Genomic DNA, 21,784 nt, shown 5'->3' on the forward strand with positions numbered 1-21,784 from the left:
GAGAGGGAGAGAGAGAGAAAGAGAGAAAGAGAGAAAGAGAGAAAGAGAAAGAGAAAGAGAAAGAGAGAAGAGAGAGAGAGAGAGAGAGAGAGAGAGAGAGAGAGATCCTTACCTATTGCATTGCATTACAGGGAAAACTGCAGCGCATTAATTAGTGCTTTTAATACACTTATGAGCCATAAAGCAAGTTGTGATGCACTCACTGTGTAGCAGTGTTGCCTTGTTGTCAAAGAGATATGTCTTAATTCTACTGAAGATATGTGAAGATCTCTAAGAGCCTTGAAATACAAGATTCAAAGGACTGAATTACTGCATCAGTGATTGCAAAAAAAAAAATCATTAACATATCAAATACGCAAATCCACATACACACAGTCATACCTAAAGTGTGCATGTGGATGTGCATGCGAGCACACACTCTTAATGATCACATAAAAGCTCATAGTACACCGTAAGACAGGCCTTAGGATGGATTAAGATGCAAGCCTTTATCAGTGGGTTCCCACAATCCCCAGTAGAATATCTCAGCTCTCTCTCTTTTTTCCCTCCATCCACTTCCCCCACACCTCAGGGATAGCGCTGGGAGAAAGGGAAAAAAAAGAAGAGAGAGAGAATGATGGAGGATGGTAGAAAAGGAAACATGGTCGTACAAGTATGCTAATGGACAGGCCATGGACAGGGGGTCAGCTCATTTCACAGCCCCACTGTTAGAAAGGAAAGCAGCAAACAAGATTCAGTCATCCTTGCGGTTATAATAAGTCAAGCACATAAGTGCATAATGAAGGGGAAGATTAGCTCTAGTAAGTGAATAGGATTGACTGTCAGGGGTCACCGGGTCAAACTGCTGTCATCTGCAGAGGGTTGACAGGGATAGTGAGGAAGGCATCGCATGATGGAACAGATTAACTCCCTTTCCGTTAACTTTATCTATACTGGCCGTGCAGTGAAAGCAGCATGTTAGCAGCAGCTGCAGCTGCAGTTTCTACACTGGATCTGTTCTGCCACTGTACTGCTGGAGGGGTGGGGGGGGCTCAGAAATGTTTTGGCAGTTCTTATGGACCAACACACAACCATGCATGTTTGTAAGAGGGAAGAAAACCAAACCCAAAGGAATTCATGTTAGAACAGTGAAAAATAAAACTTGTTCCAGCATTTAATGCCTATAAGTGAAGGGATGAGACAGCTGGAAAGGAAAGCGCTAAGCTTTTAACATTCACACTATTAAATTAGATTCACAAAGCACCACACTGCAGAAAGTGTGATCTGGAACATGCATGTCCAGCCTGCCACCAATAGAGGGCCAATTTACACCTTTACTCAGTGATGCTGAAGTGCAGATTAGAGACAAGCTTCAGAGGCAACCTTTGAACTCTAGAGTTGACCAGGGCGAGCGGCGGGTCACAAGATCACTAAAGCAGTTAATGGATGAAACAGTGTCTGCACAACGCCGCCTCTGTCTCCCACACACGGCCCCTTCGATAAATAAGCCCTGCTCCCGCCAGGGGCGATGAAACTATATGGACATGAACAGTGGAGGAAAACATCCCTTTTCCCCTCATCCCCACACGAACACACACACACACACACACACACACACACACACACACACACACACACACACACACAAACCTGAGTGTTTTCTCCACTGCTATCGTCAGTGAAACCTTCCCACATGATCGGCTGCAATTGACTCGTCAGCTGCACAATGATGTGAGATAAAGGGGATGTGCTGCCCTGTGTGTGAAAGGTCAACGTTCTTTTTGGGTGCAGGCGAGCACACACTGTGTAAACAGGACAGACAGGGGGATCAATCACACAGACCGTATTTATTGGCTTAGTTGGCCGAGAAGCACATCCGCTGGAACATGATTCAGGACTAATCTCATGGAGAAAAAGAGCAAGAGCGACAGAGGAGGAACAAGAAAACAGAGATGCGAGAAAAGTCATAGAGTGAGATGGAATAAGAGGGAGGGAAAGGGAGGATGGGAGACAGAGAGACTGAGTGGAAATGCCTGAAATTTGATTAAAAGCCAAAACTTTTTTTTTTTAAATCTGGCTTATCCCGATTTAAAACACCACTGGATAGACATGGATGCACAAAAATGCCACCTTAGGTGGGCAGCAGCCATCAGAACAGCTGGTACTTGATTAACTATAATATTGTCACATCCACTTGACTTTATTCACATATTGACAGTTGACGGAAACACACTGGTTCACATTTTATTTTTGCTAAAATTTCAGGAATTTGCTTCCAACTTGGGCAACATTTTTCGCAGAAATGTAAGTAGAGACAAAGAGGGAGGCAAGTGGTCTTGCTGATCCTCTGATGCATCATTAGCAGTGCTCCGGCCTCTTAGTTACACTGAGAAATTGCAGTGCAATTCACAGTTTAATGAGGGAAGCTGGGGAGGAATATCAAACACTCTATCACATCACACAGACTTCCCAGAAATGACACTCAGAGATAGAAAGAAGATAAATAAAACAATGTCTCTGAGCATTCTGTGTAAATGTGTCTCTTGTCATATATGATCGGAGGTTTGTAAATTCATGCTGATTGAGTGTGATTCTAATTTCCTCTCATTTCTGAAGCATGCTTTTCCTTCAGCTTCCCAAGCAGCACACAAACAGGAAGGCAGGGCCCTTTGTCTTCCTGGTTTGCTGCGCTAAGGGACCTGTAATATAGAACATGGAAGTAAACACGCAGAGGAACTAACAAACTTGCACTGTCTTATCCTGTACACAAGTACAGATTTGATTCTGGATTACGTAACAAATCTATATCTGAACAACGGAAGCAGCGGCAAGTGTGAACCTGAACGACATTTGACAGACAATTATTTGCCAAAAAACCCAGGTGTAACTGATACAAAAATACTGAAATGCATTTAGCAAGACGTTCACAACAATCCCGGGATAACAAATTGGCATTCACATTAATCAGTGAGACTTGACAGAAGTCACCCACACATTTCTCCTCCTCTGGCAGAGTTGAAAGGATGGAAGCTGTTTGCATCATTCAGAATGTAAGTGCAGTTTGATGTACAGTGTGAAGTAGCAGATAAAACATCCTGAAGGATTTATTAGTGTCAGTATATGCCTCTGGTGGAGAGAAAATATGAGAGATGTTGTTTACAGTCACTTTCATGTACACCCTTTCTCTCTCCTGAAGCCACTGCTCCACATTTATTGCATCTTTGAAGAACATTTTGAGTAAGATCTTAAATAAAGGAAGGCTCTCCTTTCCTACACCTTAAGCCCCAACAACTGAATCTCTTGTTCTAAGTTGTAGCAGCTCTCTTACAGTCCATGTTGGAACTTGGTTTTCCATGTTTACTCAGCAAAATCTGTTCTGGCAGTAATCTGGACGTTGCTCTGCCTCCCTACATGCTCTTGTATGTGAATTTTCCCTGGAATCCTTCAATATTTGATATGGCACAGTCTGTGAAAACTCCCCCGCTGTTATTAATGTCATCCAGACCTGCAATCCACTGGATATTCTGTACATCTCTCCGTGTACTGAAGTGTTTTATGGGCCTGCCTTCGGGGCAGTCTGCTCAGTGACAATTCCTTGCAAAGGAGCTTTGAGGACAGTCATGTAGACAACACGTGGTTTGGCTTGTCCTGATATGTTACCACTGATGTGTCTGTCACAGATTCTGTCAAACTCTGTTTCTGGGTATTTGATGGCTGATGGGAGTATGTTTGAGATCTGACAGCCAGGTTATGTTCTGAGTAATGTCTGTTACTGCTGTGATGTAACTGACTTTCTTTCTTGAGGGTACTTGGGGACCTTTAGACAGAGAGCACAAATCTGGCATTTTCAGACTCATGTGAGCAGTTTTTCTGTTGTGTTTTGTCTCAACTTGAACAGCATGTCACCAGACGATTGACAAGGGAGAGACAAAACTTGGAAATGGACACTGGAACTAAAAGTCAGGATATCTCATGAGGTGCAATACTAAATTGGTGGAGTATCCCTTCAAGTAAAAGTAAGCATGGAGTGAAAGGCATTTTTCATGCTGTTTTCTTCTATATAAACATATTATGGATAAATATTCATTGTATATAGAACTCTTATAACACACATAAAGATGGGGCACAGCACATTTTGCTGTGACTACTATATATGAAATCTGCACAGAGATACCAGAGATACGGGATATCATATTTTGAACATTACCACCATAAAAAAGCAGATCTCTGTTTTGAATTCTGCTGACATACAAACACTTGCTGCCGATGTGGTTACACATTAGGTAACATTCTGAATGATAAAAGATCAATCAGACATTCTCCTAGCGGTTAAAGCAGGCCAAAGTCAACTTCTCATCTCTCTTCTTCAGATAGTATCAACATCTTGAGTGATAACTCATGCAGTCAGATAACAAAGAGCTGTAAAGCTGTGTCGTACATACTGTTTGTAGCTGCTCAGAGAATAGGGTACTTTTCAGGTTACAATCATTATGTAACCTGTAATGCTGCTGTGTTTGGGAATTAATTTTTGCACTCCAGCGTGCTTAATGTGTTTGGTTCACAAATAATGATTATGCGGTAAATCAACAAATGCTTAATTATCACATAAAACTGCGGTGCCATCAGTGATAATAGACTTGTTTGTTTTTACATAAGCTCTAAACACTCTTCATAAGCCCTGTGACCTTTGGCAGACAGATGGAGGGCAGAAAAAGCCACAGCCATCCCTTGTTGTATTAAGCATAATGATGTCAATGGACACTCTCCTATACATGTGCTTCATTTCACATGTTAATCGTGTCTCTGCTAGTGCAGATGCACATCAACAACAAATATGACAGTGTATGGAGCATCACTGTTTATACATGTGCATTTGACACTTGATACTGTCTGTATGCTTGTCTAATTTCAATTTGAGCGCCGTGCCACCGAGCAAAGTCTGAATAATGGAACTGGCGGTGTGTCAGTGTTGGGTGAGACATTGCCACCACAAAACTAACCCCGGTGTTGTGTAATCATCAGGCTCATACACACGTGCCCTGCCTGCGTATCACAATACATGGAACAGATGGCAGGGAGGGTGTTAAATAAACACAAATACATGCTCATTATCAGCTAGGGTTATACGCAGCTGCTGCCGCTTGTTTTGCCTTTGACATAGATGTTCTATAAAATCACACCCTGATAAACTCTTTACATGGGAGGGTTAAAAACAAATCACGGCACAGGATCCAAACACAAGTCACTTTCTGGGGGTGGGTGGGGTGGGGGTTTAAACAATGCGGAGGCTCAGCTCTTCCTGAACACTCGCCTGGGTGGTACTTAGTAAATCTACAGTGCTGTCAAGCACAGCTGGCAGAGATGAAAGGCACACAGCCTTGTAAATACAGTATACATACGTATACAAATGCATACATGCATGCACATTTGAGCACAAAGACACAAACACCTACACCTACACACACACACACACACACACACACACACACACACACACACCTATACACAGACTGCTCCTGCAAAAAGCAAATGCAGAGGCATTAAGGCCTGTTGCAGCTTTTCTTTCCAGCATTAAGCTCTTGTCCTGATACTGTTGTCTCCCTGGGAGTGGAGATCTTTATTTGACGAGCTTTAACAGATAGGGACGAAATGTTCCGGGTCCTCTAGATGGTTTCATAATATTTAGTGCAAAACTGTCACGTAATGATTAACTCCTTCCTGGGCAATTCTCATGCAGCCTCAGGGGGGAAACAAGCAAGGCAGGTGAACGCATAAGCAAGGAAGACACACCCATGACATGTAAAATGTCAGAAAATAGTAAAAAATTTCTATCACTATTTCACAGAGCTGAAGGTGTTCAAATAGTTTGTTTTGCTGCAGTGAAAATGACTAGTGATTAATGACCAATCAATCACTTCAGCACAACTCAAGAACAAAAACGAAGACACCTGTTGCACATGGTCCTGTTAAGCATTTTATATATAAAGCAGTTGTTTTTATCTTTTTCATTTCACATCACGCTGCCCCTCTAGTCACTTTAAAGGTTTGTGAACCAGGAAATCTAATCAGTATGATTCATAAAGGTCTGGCTAACTGAACCACACAGCAAACCATGTGATAAATAACAACCAGAGATATGTCAATGCTGAGCCACTGAGTTTTGACACCCCCCCACACTCTCTCTTGATATTAGTCTCCCTATCCCCATCCTCATTTCAAAGTCAAGCCACCACTGCTGCACAAACCACGTTAGTCAATTAGCTCAATGTCAGTGACTGTAATGGACTTGTGGACATGATGCCCCTGTGGCGTTTGGTGCGCTCTTTCACACAGGCTCTACTCCATCACACAGTCTCATTGACTGAGCCGCCTGCATGGGCAGACACCAAAGGTCAACTTTCTGCAACAGTTCCCCCGCCAACGCCCCAGGTCTCCCTGTGCCGGGAGCACATGGAGAGTGGGCAAGAGCACAGTTGGACTAAAGGATAATTCCAGTTTCTTGCAATCTCTATTTTTAATAGATTTTGCCTTCATTTCTACTAATAATCCTAACATTGGACTGAGCAAGTCACTTGTTGAGCAGTCAGATGGTCAAGGAATGAAAAAGGCAATGACAATATGATCCAAACTGTAATAAACTGGCTTTAACTATCCTTCCAATATTGTTTTTCTTCTACTCTAAACAACCACTCTTCACTTTTTAGACTTCCTCTCAATAGTTGTCATTTGTTTGGTAAAACAGGGGCTAAAGCTTTAGTGTCACCACAGCAGCCACGTCTGCTCCTCGAGGGCCGCCAGCTGCTCAGACCAACACCAAGTCCCGACAAGATATTTCCATTAGCTGCTGCATTACCATCACTCCCCCCTCTCTTTCTTTCTCTGTGCACTTCAATAAGCGGCTCTCTGAGGAGAAAGCACGTGGGAGTTGCAAACGCTTCTCCCCCACTTCTACCTCTCACATCCCAGCATGTAGTGGCCTGCATTAGCGCACTCGGGTGGGCTTGTTGCTGTGCAGCAGAGGCATGTGACATTGGGAGGTCAGGGCTCTGCCACCCTGCCTCCCCCACCGTACTCACACATATACACACTCGCATCTTCTGCAGACCACGCTGACCCTTCATCCTCTACCCTCCAACCCTCAGCTCCTGGTTTGCCCTTTGCAGAAGCACAAGGGCGGAGCCTGGGAGAGCTGGGGCGGCAGGTGCTACGTTTCTGACCTTCCACTTCATGAGATCGGCTTTGGTGACATTCGGCTCAAGAGCTCGGTTGCACTGGCTTTCCCTCCCCCCACCACCAAGCTGGCTATAATGCCAAGCGTGTCGAATCACTTTAGCATCAAAATACCGACAGTCCCCCCCCCCCTTCTGACTTCTGACTCCTCTCCCCTGTCTCTCCCTCTCTCTCTCTCCCCCAACATCCCTGACTGTCTGGCTCTTCCCCTCTCCCCTGCTTTGCTCCTCTGGGGGGTGAGGGGGGACACGCAGAGTCTGATGATCTGTAGCTGCCGTTGCCCTTCAAATTCCCATCGACGAGGACAGAGGCAACTGACCGTAGTGAGAGGGGGAACAGCCAGAATCGTCGCTGACAGCAACAAGCTCCCAGTCCATTCTAAAAGGACACCTGAGCTCCCTCACCACCTACTTAACACACAGGCCAGTGAACAAACAAGAAGTGGACTGAGATGGACGTGCAGAAATTTGACATAACATAATGGTAGTGGGGGATAACATATAAAGGAACTGAAGAAAGTCCACTGCCACATAATTAAACATCGAGACCCAGTGTTTCAAACTGCAAAGTGACACTACAAATTTCTAAGGCCAAGAAAAATGTTCCTGCATTCTTGTGTTGTTGTTCCTCATAGTTACCAAAGCAGCCTCGGATGTTGCAAGCAAAGCATAACAACCAGGAAACGCAAGGTTCCGAGAGAAAATAAGACTTAATAAATAAATCACAGAAATTGGCCTCTTCCTTTGGTCTGGCCTTGTCCAAATATCAGGCCCTGTTGCTGTTAGCTGATCCAGATGTTCAACACAAACTTTTTGGATTCTCCATCATCTTAGTGAAAATAGGAAAAACAAAAGAGGCACCCTATTTCATAGCATTTCTCAAAATCACATCTTACTTTGCCCTCTCGCTCTTAATTATGTTCATCTATCACAACACATATGGTAGTTTTGTTTATTGAGTAAATAATTTTTTTCTCTGTTGTATTTTCAGAATTCATCCCTGCCTGTGGTGTATTTTTCAGCACATGAAGAACACATTTCCCAATGTTTGTTTGCTCAGTGGAGTGCAGTGTGTCATGAGCCAGCCTAAATGTTCTTTTGCAAATGTGACACATATGCAGTTCTCTCATATCCCAGTCCTCCCATGTTTATCTGCGGTTAGAGGAGGCGAGTGTCCCTCAACACTTAGTCAGCCTCGCTGATATAAACATGGCACTCAGGATGAGGTTTACCCAGTCAGGAGAGCTGAAGTGACACCGCAGCCTCCGAGGCTGATGCTTCTATCAGCTGGCCATGGCAGAGATTGAAGCAAGACTGAGATATCTGGGCTAAGATGTACATATTCATTCATATTCATGCCATTCGTTAATTTGCCCATATACTTCAGTGGAACTCAACGTGATTAACATACTGTTCTGTGTTAGGCAACATGGGGCCTGAAGAATGAGAACTTGCTTATTCATGTTTAATTAAAGTTACTAAAAAATGCACGGTTTCTTTTTTTCTTTTTCTTTTTTCTTATTTCCAGATGCAAAGCCTCACACACTGTACTGAAAAACCTCACTCATGGGGTCGAGATCAACTCCGAGGAGAGCTGGAATCTGTGGCAGAATGAAATTTCACCTCTTCTATGAAAACTGCCTCTAAGGGAATATTTCATCTACAAGCTAAATATATCTAAGGATGCAACAGAAAATGTATTTAAAATAAAATGACTGTTTTCTGCTTGAAATAGAGTCCTCTCTGATGATAAAGGGAAAAGGAACAATGGATACATTTGTATTCCGCTCAAAAAATGATAAGGCACTAAATTATGCTGTACTCCTGATAATTTAAATTAAAATGTTTCTTTTGTGCTGCCATGATCCAAATTTAAAATTCATAATGATAGCCTTTGAGAATTTGAGAACAGTTAAAAATCAAGTTCAACTGTCAGCCGCCAACTCCACCACCTTTAATTACGCTGTGGAGATGACAATGACTGTGTGATGATGGGGATACGACCACTTCCTGCCTGTCCCCTGTGTCCCTGCTCGCCTCTGCTCTCCGCTGGGTTTGGGCTGTAACAATGAGATAGTATTTCACTCTGACTGGTGCTGCTGGGGGATTATAGGCTCAGAGAGTTATCAAAGGCTTAGTCACTCTGATTTCTAGTGACCTGCCGTGGATGGCTGCCGTCACTCTGTGCAGCGCGGAGACCTCCACCTCTGCAGATGCATCCTGGCTGCTGCTGTGGTGGCAGCTGCCCACCAGGGGCCATGTCACATGAGGGAATACCACTGACAGACATGATGGACAGGTATTATGGGTATCAAGTGAATCTCCTTTGGATAAAAGCACTGGCAGAGTGGTTATTAGAGAGATATCTGGACAAGGTACAAACTCATTATTAGACACTGCCTACCCTTAAAGTTAATCAAAGGTACCTTCTTAAAGCTGCACTAATCAATATCTTTTTATTAAACAATGGATCAATTGATTAAGTGTAATGAGAAAGCTGTTGTTTGTACTGACAAAGTCACAGAGGTCTGTAGTTCCCCTCAGTTCTGTGGAGCATTTTAGCATCTTTAAGCTCAGGTGCTGCAGTATCATTGTTTTGGTTCACTTTCTCCACTCTTGTGAATATTGGACCTCGTGATGTGAGAATTTGTATCATTTTTTTAATTTGAAAAGAGCCATATTTTTCTTTCTTTTTTTTTTTTTGAATTATCATCTGATGTCAACAGACAACAGATGTGACGTTTTGTAAAACCACTACAACAAAGTAAAATTAATTGGCAAGGTTTTCAGCAGTGACCCTGTATACTGCGATTTAAAGGGATATTAATTAGACTTGAAAATCATTGTGAAGAACAGCACAGGAAGGCAGTGTGGTTCTTGGAAACCACAGCCAATGCATATCACAGTTTTTGATAAGTTTAAAATAAATTCAAAATTCAAAGCCAATTAACTGAATAGTCTTGCAGTGCTTATCCTAGTTTTGACAAACCCCAGTCCTCTGGCCTCAAGTAAACCCCCTACCATTAAAAAACACAGATATTAGCTGTTTGCTGCATGAGATGAGTCATGATAGTTGAATTTTTTTCTATTAAAAATAACATGTAGTGTGTGTGTGGGTTCTGATGAATGGGGCCAGGGCCCATAATCTGCGACTTGCTGTCCTTTGGCCCCTCTGGTTTCTGACCTAGCAGGAAGCAGCCAGGGACAGCGCTGACTCTGGCCAGCCAATTAGAGCATGGCGAGCGAGGAGCACTCTAAGGCTAACGAGCTCCCTCTCTGTGACCCTCCTCACCTCTGCAGGACCCCACGATGGGAAATATGAGGAGCCGGGAGCCACTTTAACTCGTCAAAACCTTCCCTATCCCCTCTCTTCAGCCTCCTTTGCCCCCACCCCCCACCCCAACTACTAGTCTCAGACCCTGCTGTGTGACCACAAGGTCTACAAACACATGCTGCTTCTCTCCAGAGCCCCACCACATGGCTTTTTACTGCCATGCTGATGCAAAAAAACATTGCATAGAAAAACAATGAGCACGTACACACACATTCCTTGCACAGAGCTGGAGCTCTGTCACTTGCATTTCCCTGTAGTTTTCTCTGGCCTGGTTGTAGGTGGAAGGGGCAATGGAGCCTCTTTCCAAGTACTCTGAATAGTAAATGGGTTCCAAATTAATTGGCAGGATTTGTGAGGCAGTGAGATAATTCTGAGGCACTGTAATGAAGTGGGACTGCCGTGAACACTAATGTGGCTTGGCTTTGGGTATAATTGCTACTTATTTACACAAAACAACACCAATAAAGAGTGGCGAAACAAAAGTAAACAATACACCTTGTGTGTAAATCTCAGCAGGTAGAGAGAAACTGAAGACAGTCAGATCATGTTGGTGCGTTTCCGTCACACCAGTCAGCCACATCCAAAGCTAATGAAATAAAAAAGAGGGGGAGCCAGTAATAATCATCTACGTCCAACACCCCCACCCCCTTTTCTCTCCAGGCAGAATTGGTCCTGTCATTTGGACCCTCCAAACACGGACCATATGTGAGTTCAGCCCTGGCAATCAGACTGCATTGTGGAGCAGGCGGCTGAGTTCATCAGGAAAAAATTAGCCCGCCGCTCTGCAGGCCTCGCTCCCATTGGCCAGTCACGCGGCCCGCTCCGTTTGAGGGCACCCCAGACATTCCTGCGGATAATCTTTTCCATTCCTCTACTCAGCTCGGTGAGGACAGACCAAATCACAGCACAAGGCCTGCATTGTGAGGGCCTTTTCAAAAAGCCCTGTTTTCAATGCCGTCTCTCTTTTACGCTTTCCCTCTCTCTCACCTCATACACCACAACTCCAAAAAAAGAAAAAAAGAAAAAAAAAAAAAAACAAAAACGTTTTTCCCATCATGACTCCTTTTTCTAATAAAAAAACACTAAATGATTGCTTTTTTGAAATAATCCTGCGGAAAAAAAGGTCCCGAACACTACGTTTCTCACGGTCCCTTTCCAGTAAGAGTTTGTTTTTGAAAAGCCCAAACAATGTAAAACCACTGAAACCAGAGCCCGGCCACATCAGTGTGCTGCCTGGAGTTCAGCAGATCGCTGCTGAATACGGCTCCCCGGGCGAGGCTCACAAGCCTTCCCAGAAACCTCCTGCTTGGTCACCGCTACACGCCTCGCACCTCCCACAGCAGCTTGTCATTGTGGCCGTAGTCGGGCGGCTGGAACGTCGAGATTGGAGGACAATCACACAAGCTGGGGACACTGGTGGATTTATAGTAACACGTTCCATAATTAGACCCATGATTATTACAGGGTCCATAAACTTTAGACTCCAGGCTGTCCAACCCGCTGCTGCTAACAGTCACTTCACTTTCTTTAGTACACTCTGCTCTTGGCTGCTCAGGAAGCAGCACTGACTTTGTTTAACATCTCCTGTAGTGAAAAGGCAACAAGGAAAGATAGTAAAATCTGACTTTTCAACACTTTCACTCCTCCTCTCCTCTCCATTTGCCCCTTAGTCTGAGAGAGACAAAATAATCTTAATGTGACTCATATCCTAGTGTGCTACAGGCCTTAAAAAAGCCACAACACAATGAGGGAAAACCTTCGATTTCCGTCTTTGTTTTCCTTCTTTTCTTTGGAAAGAATACACTTCTTATCCAGATGCTCCTAATTGTTAAGGAAACATGTCCACCCTTACTGCAGGCTGTAACAGTGAAAAAAAAATGTTGCAATCAATCAAGATAGATCTGTATAATATGCAAAGATGGGGGTTAGGTTGGTGGAAACACTGCACCTCAGTGATCATGCTGAAACTTGTCCATGAAAAAGTATTTGCCTGTGAAAGAGAGAGTAGTGGGTTCTCATCTTGTCTCCACTGAGACATAAAAAAAATCCAAAGAGAAAGCAAGATATTTGGATTTACATGTTGTATTGGCTTTTAAGAAGACTAAAAATACACCAATATATATGTTGTTGTTTCTGCAGAGATGTCAGACTGCTGAGGCAGATGGGAATCATGTCCCTGCTGCAGAGTCAGACTGAGTGTCCTGCTATGAACTTGTCACTTTGCAGTTACAAGATAGTTGTATGTAACATCCGGTCCACGTTAACAAAAAATGCATTCACTGTATGAGTACAAAGTATCCATTCTTATTTCCATTCTCTTTTCAAAGAATGACCTCACAAAAGGTTGTTAAGGACAGTGTTTCTGATCCAATACTAATATAATGGAATGATTTAAAATACCTAAAAGACCTCAAGGCAGTTTTGATAGATTTTGATACTTGATGGAAATACACACATATTTTTATTGTAATATAAATTGATCTGGTTTTGTAATTTCTGCTGTTATCTAGAACTTATGATACTGAGCCTTGAATCTTTTGGGCAGTTTTAAAAAGGAAGAGCACATCCAAAAAACAAGTATATTCATGCCTTTTGTTGAGCATTTAACCATTAAGTTTTTCTCCTCATGTGTCCTTGCTTAGAAAAAAGTTTCCAAATCAAGACCACTGGAGGACAGATTTAACAGAACATTTAATAGCATTTACTGATATGTCTTTAAATCCACTGAATCACATCACTGAGCAAATTCCACTAATGCAGCACTGAGCTAACTCAAAACAAGACAAAGAACAAAAGCAAAAACTACTTAGGAATGATAGTCCATAGTACATTTGTTTATCTTTTCAGAACCACCACAAAGTAACAGAATAAGCCTACGTACTTTTAAATCTACCTTGTATTAGTTCAAGGATAAAAACTCTGAGGCATCTAGCTTTAAATTCAAACAGCTGCTCTGGTGGAGCTGTTTATATGTTTATGTGACATACGAGTCATGCTCTCCTCACATGACAGGCTGCTCAGCTGCTTTCGGCACTGACACTGCAGAAGGATCAAGCCTTGGGGATGGAGTGATAAATGTATCAGCATTAACCACATGTTCTGCACCAGTCGGTTCCCTACTCATTAGCCACATACCAGACAATTCAGTTCAGAATACCCAATGAAGTCAGACCCTGCTTGCTGGTGGTTGTGGTGGTGTTGATGGTGGGGGTGGGGGGTGGGGGGTTAGGGCCTAAGGTATTTGGAGGAAGGGGCTGATCTCAGAACCTGTCTGTTAACTTGTCCAACACTGGGGCTCCACATGCAAAGACACCATTAATCATAAAACCTTGACTAAGCACTGCCCCCAAAAAGGCCCCGATCCACACCTCTGACTGGAGGCAATGGTGTGTGCATATGTGTTGCAGAAACAGGTAATACTTTACACTGTATGCCAGTTAAAATAAGTTATCACATAAACACAAAACAGATCTTAAAAAACCATTTGTACATATTTAGAAAGGGTTTTTCTTTCAAGATAATATTGTTACTTTTGTTAAAAACAGACCATACAAAAGATTATGGTAAGACATGATGTCTTGATGTCTGGAAAGCAGATTAAATTAAATGAGATGTGAAGCTATTTTGGATGATTAGGGAGTCTCATTAGGTGCATCAGGTCATGGGGCGCAATTTAAAAATAACAGGTTTCTCATGACTCATTTTTCTAATAAAAATGTTTCTAACCTGCAACTGGTGATTCACTCTCAAAAGCATCCACCCACTATTTTGGTAAGAATGCATAATAACACCAAATGCATTTCTTACCTGGTAGTTCACTGAAGACAAATGCATTCCCCTGCATTTTACACAAGAACTGACTGAAGTACCTAAGGAGCAACAGTTCACAGAAGTCAGTGTTACCTGAGGATAGGCGACGCTGATGGAGGGGACACACACCACTGAAACAGGAACATGCCTCGCCTGAGCGACCTCGCTGCATGGGAGGAGCCAACGAGCACTGGGGCTTCAGGAACCCTGCAATGAAAGAGATGAAGAGAAATAAGAGACAGGAAAAAAAAAGATAAAGAGGACATAAAATAGAAAGAAAAAAGGGTTTCTGGGCAATAGATGATAAACAGGACTCCTCTGAGCATACGACACAGGTTTAACAAAGGCTGACACCAGCTGGAAAAGGTAAATGCCAAAATTAAGACATTGCCTTTAGAGGGTCTTTGTTTTGTGCTCATGGGGGGAAAAAGGGAACAAGACAACAAATAAGTATATATTCCCTGCAGCATCATGCCACCATCAGACCCAGCCAACCTCTCACATTTAAAGCTCTGTGGCCATTTGACCCTCTTCCTAACCTGCTCACCAGTGGCACTGCACCACTTCACTGTTTGTGTCATCTGTGCGGGTATACCCAGGATGAGGGCTACACGATAGTGGACAAAACCTGCAGAATGCTGGGTGAGGAGGAGGAAAACTAAAGGAAGACAAAAAGTGGTCGGGCACAGGACAGAGGTTAGCAGCTCTGTGTGTGCAAGATGCCAGATTAGGCCCAAGTGCCTTGAGGGGCTGGACGAGGCCGTCTTACTGTCTGTCTCTGGGGTCAAAGAGGTCATTTTCAATAGGGAAGTCATTATCCGGCACAATGAAGCAACTGAGCAGGCTGTACTCCCTCTGGACCAGCATTCACCAGTCACTGACATCATTCAGCAAAGAAGAAGAGCAACAAATAAACCTAGACTGACATAAATAGCTACAACTTTGGGAACTATTATTCAAACTACAGCACCCTGATACTCAAAAGTGGTTGAGAATGTAAACTGAACCTAACGCTAATGGCACTCTTCCAAATTCTCAGTTATTCCTTAACCATATCTTAGGTGGCAGAGTGGTATTTGATTACATGATTGACACTATAGCCTCTAACCAAAGTGGAAACTTGTGTGTGCACTTTGCTTTCCTCAGTCAGCGGAGGATTCACTCAGTCTTTATCGACTGGGTAGCTCATGCGGATCTCATTGGCATCAGCAGATCTCTGCAAATCCAAACTTTATTCATTCCTCATGAGGACCTTTAGATTTCCAGCAAATATCAAGAGCAGTAGGAGGAGGAGCCCCCCCCCCCCGTCACTGCGTTCTGAGCCCAATAAAGCGCCTTTATTTCCACCATGAAAAACATGTCACTCCAGATGAGCTCAGAGAATGACATTTAAAACAGGCAAAGGGATACTGAATTAGTTCCCCATGATAAGCTGTCTGGGATGCTGATACTTTATGCTTAGAAGTGTGTGCCATGTGCATGTGTCGCAATGAGGATATGTGAGGCGGGGGGGTTGGGGGGTGGTTGTGTTAATGCCCAATGCATTTTTCAAAGCTTTGATTAGTATTACAGTTGAAACAGGGACTGACAAGGCAAAGCAAGCCTGGACCAGCAAGAGCAAACACAGACAGACTGAGATCATCCCGAACATCATGAATTAAATAAAACAGATGAGGAGGGCATTTTCACTGTCTCATTAAACTAGAAGTAAACATGTAGCTCCGGATATGCTTTATCTCATTATTTTTCTGCACAATGCAGCTATTGTTGTTATCAGATGGTGGAAAGTGTCAACACAAAACAACAGCAATAACTCTAAAATGCAGTTTTATGGTTATCATTAAGAGTAAAGGCATGCTGGAAGGGCATGAATAAGAATGACAATTTATGTTAGTGATTCTACATAATGACAGCTTAAAAGCTGATGGGACTTGAGTCAAGACTGTGTGGGTGACTAAATTCTGAATAAGCTGTAAATTTGTTGTCAATCATTACGCATTAACATCACCCCAAAATACAATCAAACATGTTTTTCCTCTTAGGTTTGATGCCATCAATTGAAACCAATTTGGGATAATTTTACCAAAATTTGGAGATAGCTGTCTATCATCATGTCATCACCCCACCACAAGAATTCAAGTTGTTTAAAATTGTATTGTATTCCTCCTTTGTATCTCAATACTCATGGATAAAGTGCATGCACTCTGGGAGAAATTCTGATTCAAAAAAGTCCTAGTAAAATCTACTTTATTCTGCCACATTTTCCCCATCATTTCCAAATGAATCAATTCTCCAGGAACACGGCACATTCCTGGTTGTACAAAAGGGGTCAAAGGGCAAACAGTGACACATGGTATAGAGCTCTGAGCAATGTCACTAAACATTAAGACATTAACATATGAGCCCAGGCTCCAAGTCAAGTTGGACTTTCCCAAAATCAGGAGTAAACTAAACAGACAGCAGACCCCCTCCCCACAAAAAAAAAGGTCCAGCACTGCAAGCCATCTACTAGGATAGTGTTCCCACGAGACAGAGAAAATGCTAAGGCATGGGGTTCAAACACATTGGAGTTTAAACTAAGCTTGAAGACAGAGCCAGAAAATGGAACAAATTAGTTTGAACCTGAACCTGATTTCAGGCTCTCAGAGAAAGAAACTTTATCCTTTGATATTCTCAATGTAAATACACATCTATAGATTATAAAACATTTGTTCTGTTTTTGCGAAGTAATGCACAACACCCTGGGTTCCAAGAAATTACATTTCAAAAAAGAAATCATCAAACGTTCAGTTACTTGACAGCTGTAAAAATATTCGAAAAACTATGGATTTGAGAAGCATGTACGTGTCTTTTTCCCACTGGTGTCATAAATCATTTTCAGTGAAGGGCTTTACTTTTCAGGCCTTGAAGTAAATGATGAAAGTGCGGCAGTAGCATGGACGTGTATGTGCAGGTTCAGGATCTGCTGTCATGAGTGGTAAGGTTGGTACATGTCTCACCATTAAATCTCTCTGTCACACTGCATCATTATGTCTTGGCTGGTACACTGTAGCAGGACCTTGATTACAGAAATGTTTGATCTCAGTCTTCACTTCTAAGCAGTGAGGATCTCATTGGCTTTAATAATTGCATGATCCAATCTTCAGGCGACAAGCTCAAACCTTCTCCCCACCAGCAGCCAATCAGCATTATCCTTATCAGCGATCGTGGGGAATCAGAGCAATGTAAACATGCTGGGGATTTCCTCATTAAAGATAGGCTGCTAATGAAATCGCATCCAGCATTTACAACCTTGTGCTAATGAAGGCAAGCCTTTGAGATGTTCTGCTAATGAAATAAGAGTTTTTATTGATACAAGGCTAATAAAAGAAAGGCTTAATGACAAGGGTCTAATGAAACAAAGGTGTGTAAATTTGCCATTATAACAAAACTCACTGATAAGAGCACAGCTGAAGTATTTTCATTAACAGACAATCCTCATTTATCATGGATACATCAGTGAAAGCGCTTCCAGACTTTACAAGGTCCCACAAACTAAAGTCTTTTGAATGAAATACATTCAAGCATTTATGAGAGTTTAAGGGATTGCAGCCGAGCTCTCTTAAAGCGTAACGATTGTTCGTGTCCTGTGTTGCCAGGGCGATCAAGCCCAAGGTCAAAGTTCATTGGGCCCTAAATGCATCTCCCAGGTGCAATAAAAAAAGTCTTTCCCACATGAGACTCCAGGGGATAAGGTCCTGGTAGAGCGCACGGAAGGACAGACCAGCAGAGGAGCCATCAATCGCCACGGTTACCGTCGTGAATGCCATTCACCTTCAGCAGTATGCCACTGCATAGGACAAAAGAGTTGACTATGAATGACCATTGAATTCTGATATGACTGTTGAGGAGTAATACAATATCAATAAGGATACAGTGCATATAATTATTTTTACATGTAGACTGTATATTGGCCCTCTGTCCGTGCTCTATGTGACAGCATCTAGCATGTGACCAAACTATTAGTAAATTAACTGTTTAAGGAATAAAACAATTGTGATAATTTAATCAATATTTTCAGACATTTTAGAAACTAAACAATAATTGATTAATTTAAAAAATCATGCACGATTAGTAAATATTGAAAACAGTTGTGATTTGCAACCCTAATCAGTACTATGTAACATGTATCATGTTGTCTTACAAATGAGAGGCAGAAGGTACAACAATTATCATCTAGATGTTCGTCCCTTAAGAGAGCAAATCCCTTGCAACACTGTATGACACCAACAATTACCACTCTGATGAAGCCTATGTGATGGAACAGCTCTACCTTTTCTTCAGGTCTGTGAGGAGCTAAAAGGCACTTCAAGACCCCTCAGCTGATAATCAAACACTTCTCATCTGAGTGTTGCATCCCTCTCTGATCCCAGTCATCAGCATGGAAAGCATCTAGCCCTGCTCCTGAGTATATCTGCTCCATCAGCAAACTGTCTTCCCTCCCATTTGATGATAACCATTTTGAAGAAAAAAAAAAGCCACATTTCAGCATGCCTCTAAGCTCTTATTTATCTCAACCGGAGCAAAGCCTGAGCAGATCTATCACAACAACAAAGCAAATCTCATGAAGATTACTGGAGGCAATACCTAGATGCTGATCATACTATGAGACTTGTTAGAAAAACAGCTTTGACGAATTATACACACATGTAAATCCTTTTGTTGTTGATTCTGCATGTTTCTCTGCTTATCTGGATTGATTACACGCCAACTTGCAATTTCAGAATGACTACCACTGGGTTGAAATTCCAACCTAAGGTAGACCCCATTACTGAGACCCTGAGGGTCCATGAGGAGCCAAGCCATCACTGAGAGTAGATCTGTTGAGTCCTAAGACTTTAGTATAAATGAGCAGTAGTAGTAGCTTTGAAAAGAAATCACAGGCCTCAGCCATACATTGCATATTTCATTTGGCACAATATAGTTGGATGGCACTTGTATCAAGGTACACATAGCTTAGAGAAAATGTGTAGAGAAACTGAATGCTAATCTACATTCCATTGTGTAGCTATAGATTGTTCAGAGCCTTAATTTGATCTGCCTTGGATGAATTAGGGCAACATCAGTCACCTGAGGGCGTCTTTTGGCTCTAATGGAAGGTTAGACAAAATCTGCAGAAACAGATACTCATGAGGACCTTGGTTGGAAGACATAATTCTCAGGTTCAGCCACAACAAACCAAATCACTTGCAGCTTAACTTCCTTAACAAAATGACAAGAAGGTTGATGCTATGAGTAGTCCTCAGTTAGCTGGAAAACAAAAAGTGACTGCAACTGTATTTGTTTATCAAGTTTTGAGTCACAAAACCAACTGCTGTTGAGGTCTGCACTGGCAATAAAAAGTTAACTGGACAGCTTTATTGAATGACTTATTAAGTGACTGTGTTTTGCGAGAGCTAAACTGAGGTGCTTTTGAAATGAACAAGAGCACCTTTCTGTAACTGCTGTTTCAAAAAAACTTGCCTTCCTACTTTGTCTGAAATTGAGTCTGCACTTTCACACAGTCTCAGGATAATGAAAGTGGCAGTTACCCTGGTGTGGCATTTGAAGCTGCAAGGCATCTGTAGAAAAGGTAGAACTGACAAAGATGACCTTTGTAAAACTGTAACTTTGGGACCCAGCACATGTCTGTCTACAAACCATGAGCTTTAACTCTTATCAAAGCTCTTCTTTTAGACTTCTAAGAACCACTAATACAATAATCCTTAACTTAATCAATACATAAAAAGCTTAAATTGACAATGTGATTCTGCTAATTAAAATATAATTCAAATACTAATTAAAATAAATGGTAAATCCTAATGATTTAATCTGGATATGTTTTTTTCCTTTACATATTACATAGTGCTGCTGATCCACTGCCCTTGTTGACACCAGGGTTATGACTACTCTCACAGAGCCAGACATAATTCTGGCACTTTGAAAAATGAACACACGTCTGGAGACAACTAGTTGAAAGTGTGGTTGTGGTTGTGGCAAACGCTGCCACTGACAAAGCTCCGCCCACAGGCCTCCTTCCAATTCTGTTGCAATTTCTGGTGTGAATAACCAACCCCATCACCTCTACAAGTCACTGGATTGGTTGGTATAGATTTTTTTTTTATCTTGGTTTGATTTTTTTCCCCACCACACACATTTCTATGCCAAAACAAAACTTGACTGCCTCCAGACATACAGTACACCTGCATACATAACGGCTGTAAAGTTGAGTTATGACTGAAGTATTGTTAGAGTATTTAATGCTGAATGACGAATGGATGTATTTTGGCAGTGGCTCCATTTCTCCCAGTCTCTCAGGTTCACCTTTCCCACAGAGATGTGCTGCCTTCTCTCAGGATTATATAAAATGTTACAGTGCTGAGGTTAAGCTTAGATGACACCAAAGCAGCGGCTCCTGATAATTTACAGCAGTCATTTGTCTCACTTACTGTGACGTGATGAAGCCAAAGGCCAGCCATTGGTGGGCAGCTACAGACAGAAGGGGGGGGGACTAAAAGATTGTGGTAAATGAGGTTAGAAGGGAAGAAAAGAAGGGGCCAGTTCAAAGACTGCTTGTGCACATCAGAACCTTTCTCCAGGGCAAATAGGGGAACAAGGGCCTCACTGCAGCCCAGCAGCCAGAGCAGCTCCTGGCAAACGACTCTAATCAAATTTGTGTGATTGGACTCAGAAAAAGCTGCAGGGGTAAAAGAGGCTCCTTTCACACAGGAACGGACACAAGGAAGCATTTAAAAATCTACTATCCCTCTGCTGATCTTTACAGTAGCAGTTCACATGACGGACTATCTGCCCACGCCAACAGCCCTTGGCACAGCACACACTGACCCTTTTTCTCAGCTGTGAAATATCACCACCAGAATGAGAGAGATAAAACTTTGTTTTATGTACTTCCTCCAATGGATCACTGGTGGAAATTCACCCAATAGTTTGTAGGATTCACCCTGGTCTGCACTGTTTCAAACTAGCGTCAAAACTTCTATTTTTAGCCTTGATTAATGGTTGCAATTGGATACGGTTCTGGCCTTACTTCATGGCCTTGATTTTCCTTGATTGTAGCTGACATTTTGGAGTGATCAAAGCGAATTACCTCTAGCAACTTGTGTTAAAATAAAGCTAGGCTTCAATGTATGGAGATGAATATTCTATATAGGAAAATCTGATGCGTCAACAGCAGAGGTGCTCCAAGGCAGAAAGTGAGGTGTGGTACAGCATAGCAACCTGTGCCCCACTCACTGCCTGCCTGAGCCATGGTGGAAGCTCCCGGAGCACGCTTCCTGTTAGCCTGTTAAATTGACTCCACACACACCCACGCTCCCATCTCTACAGGAGCGCAGAGTCTCCTATTAACCTCCTCCTGCAACCTCAGCCTAGTACATCTTGAATCCAACGTACT

General features: G+C 42.5%; 1 protein-coding gene across 2 annotated transcripts in view; it reads right to left on the minus strand.

Annotated features, from left to right (window-relative positions):
• rxraa (retinoid X receptor, alpha a) overlaps positions 1–21,784 on the minus strand; it is a 100,154-nt gene that overhangs the window by 57,635 nt on the left and 20,735 nt on the right. For both annotated transcript variants that reach the window (XM_018671746.2, XM_018671748.2), the window contains exon 2: positions 14,446–14,559. In XM_018671746.2, the coding sequence (XP_018527262.1) occupies positions 14,446–14,559 (114 nt within the window). The remainder of the gene's footprint in view (positions 1–14,445; positions 14,560–21,784) is intronic.

This window comes from Lates calcarifer, linkage group LG9 (assembly GCF_001640805.2).
Source record: "Lates calcarifer isolate ASB-BC8 linkage group LG9, TLL_Latcal_v3, whole genome shotgun sequence".
Classification (NCBI taxonomy): domain Eukaryota; kingdom Metazoa; phylum Chordata; class Actinopteri; family Centropomidae; genus Lates; species Lates calcarifer.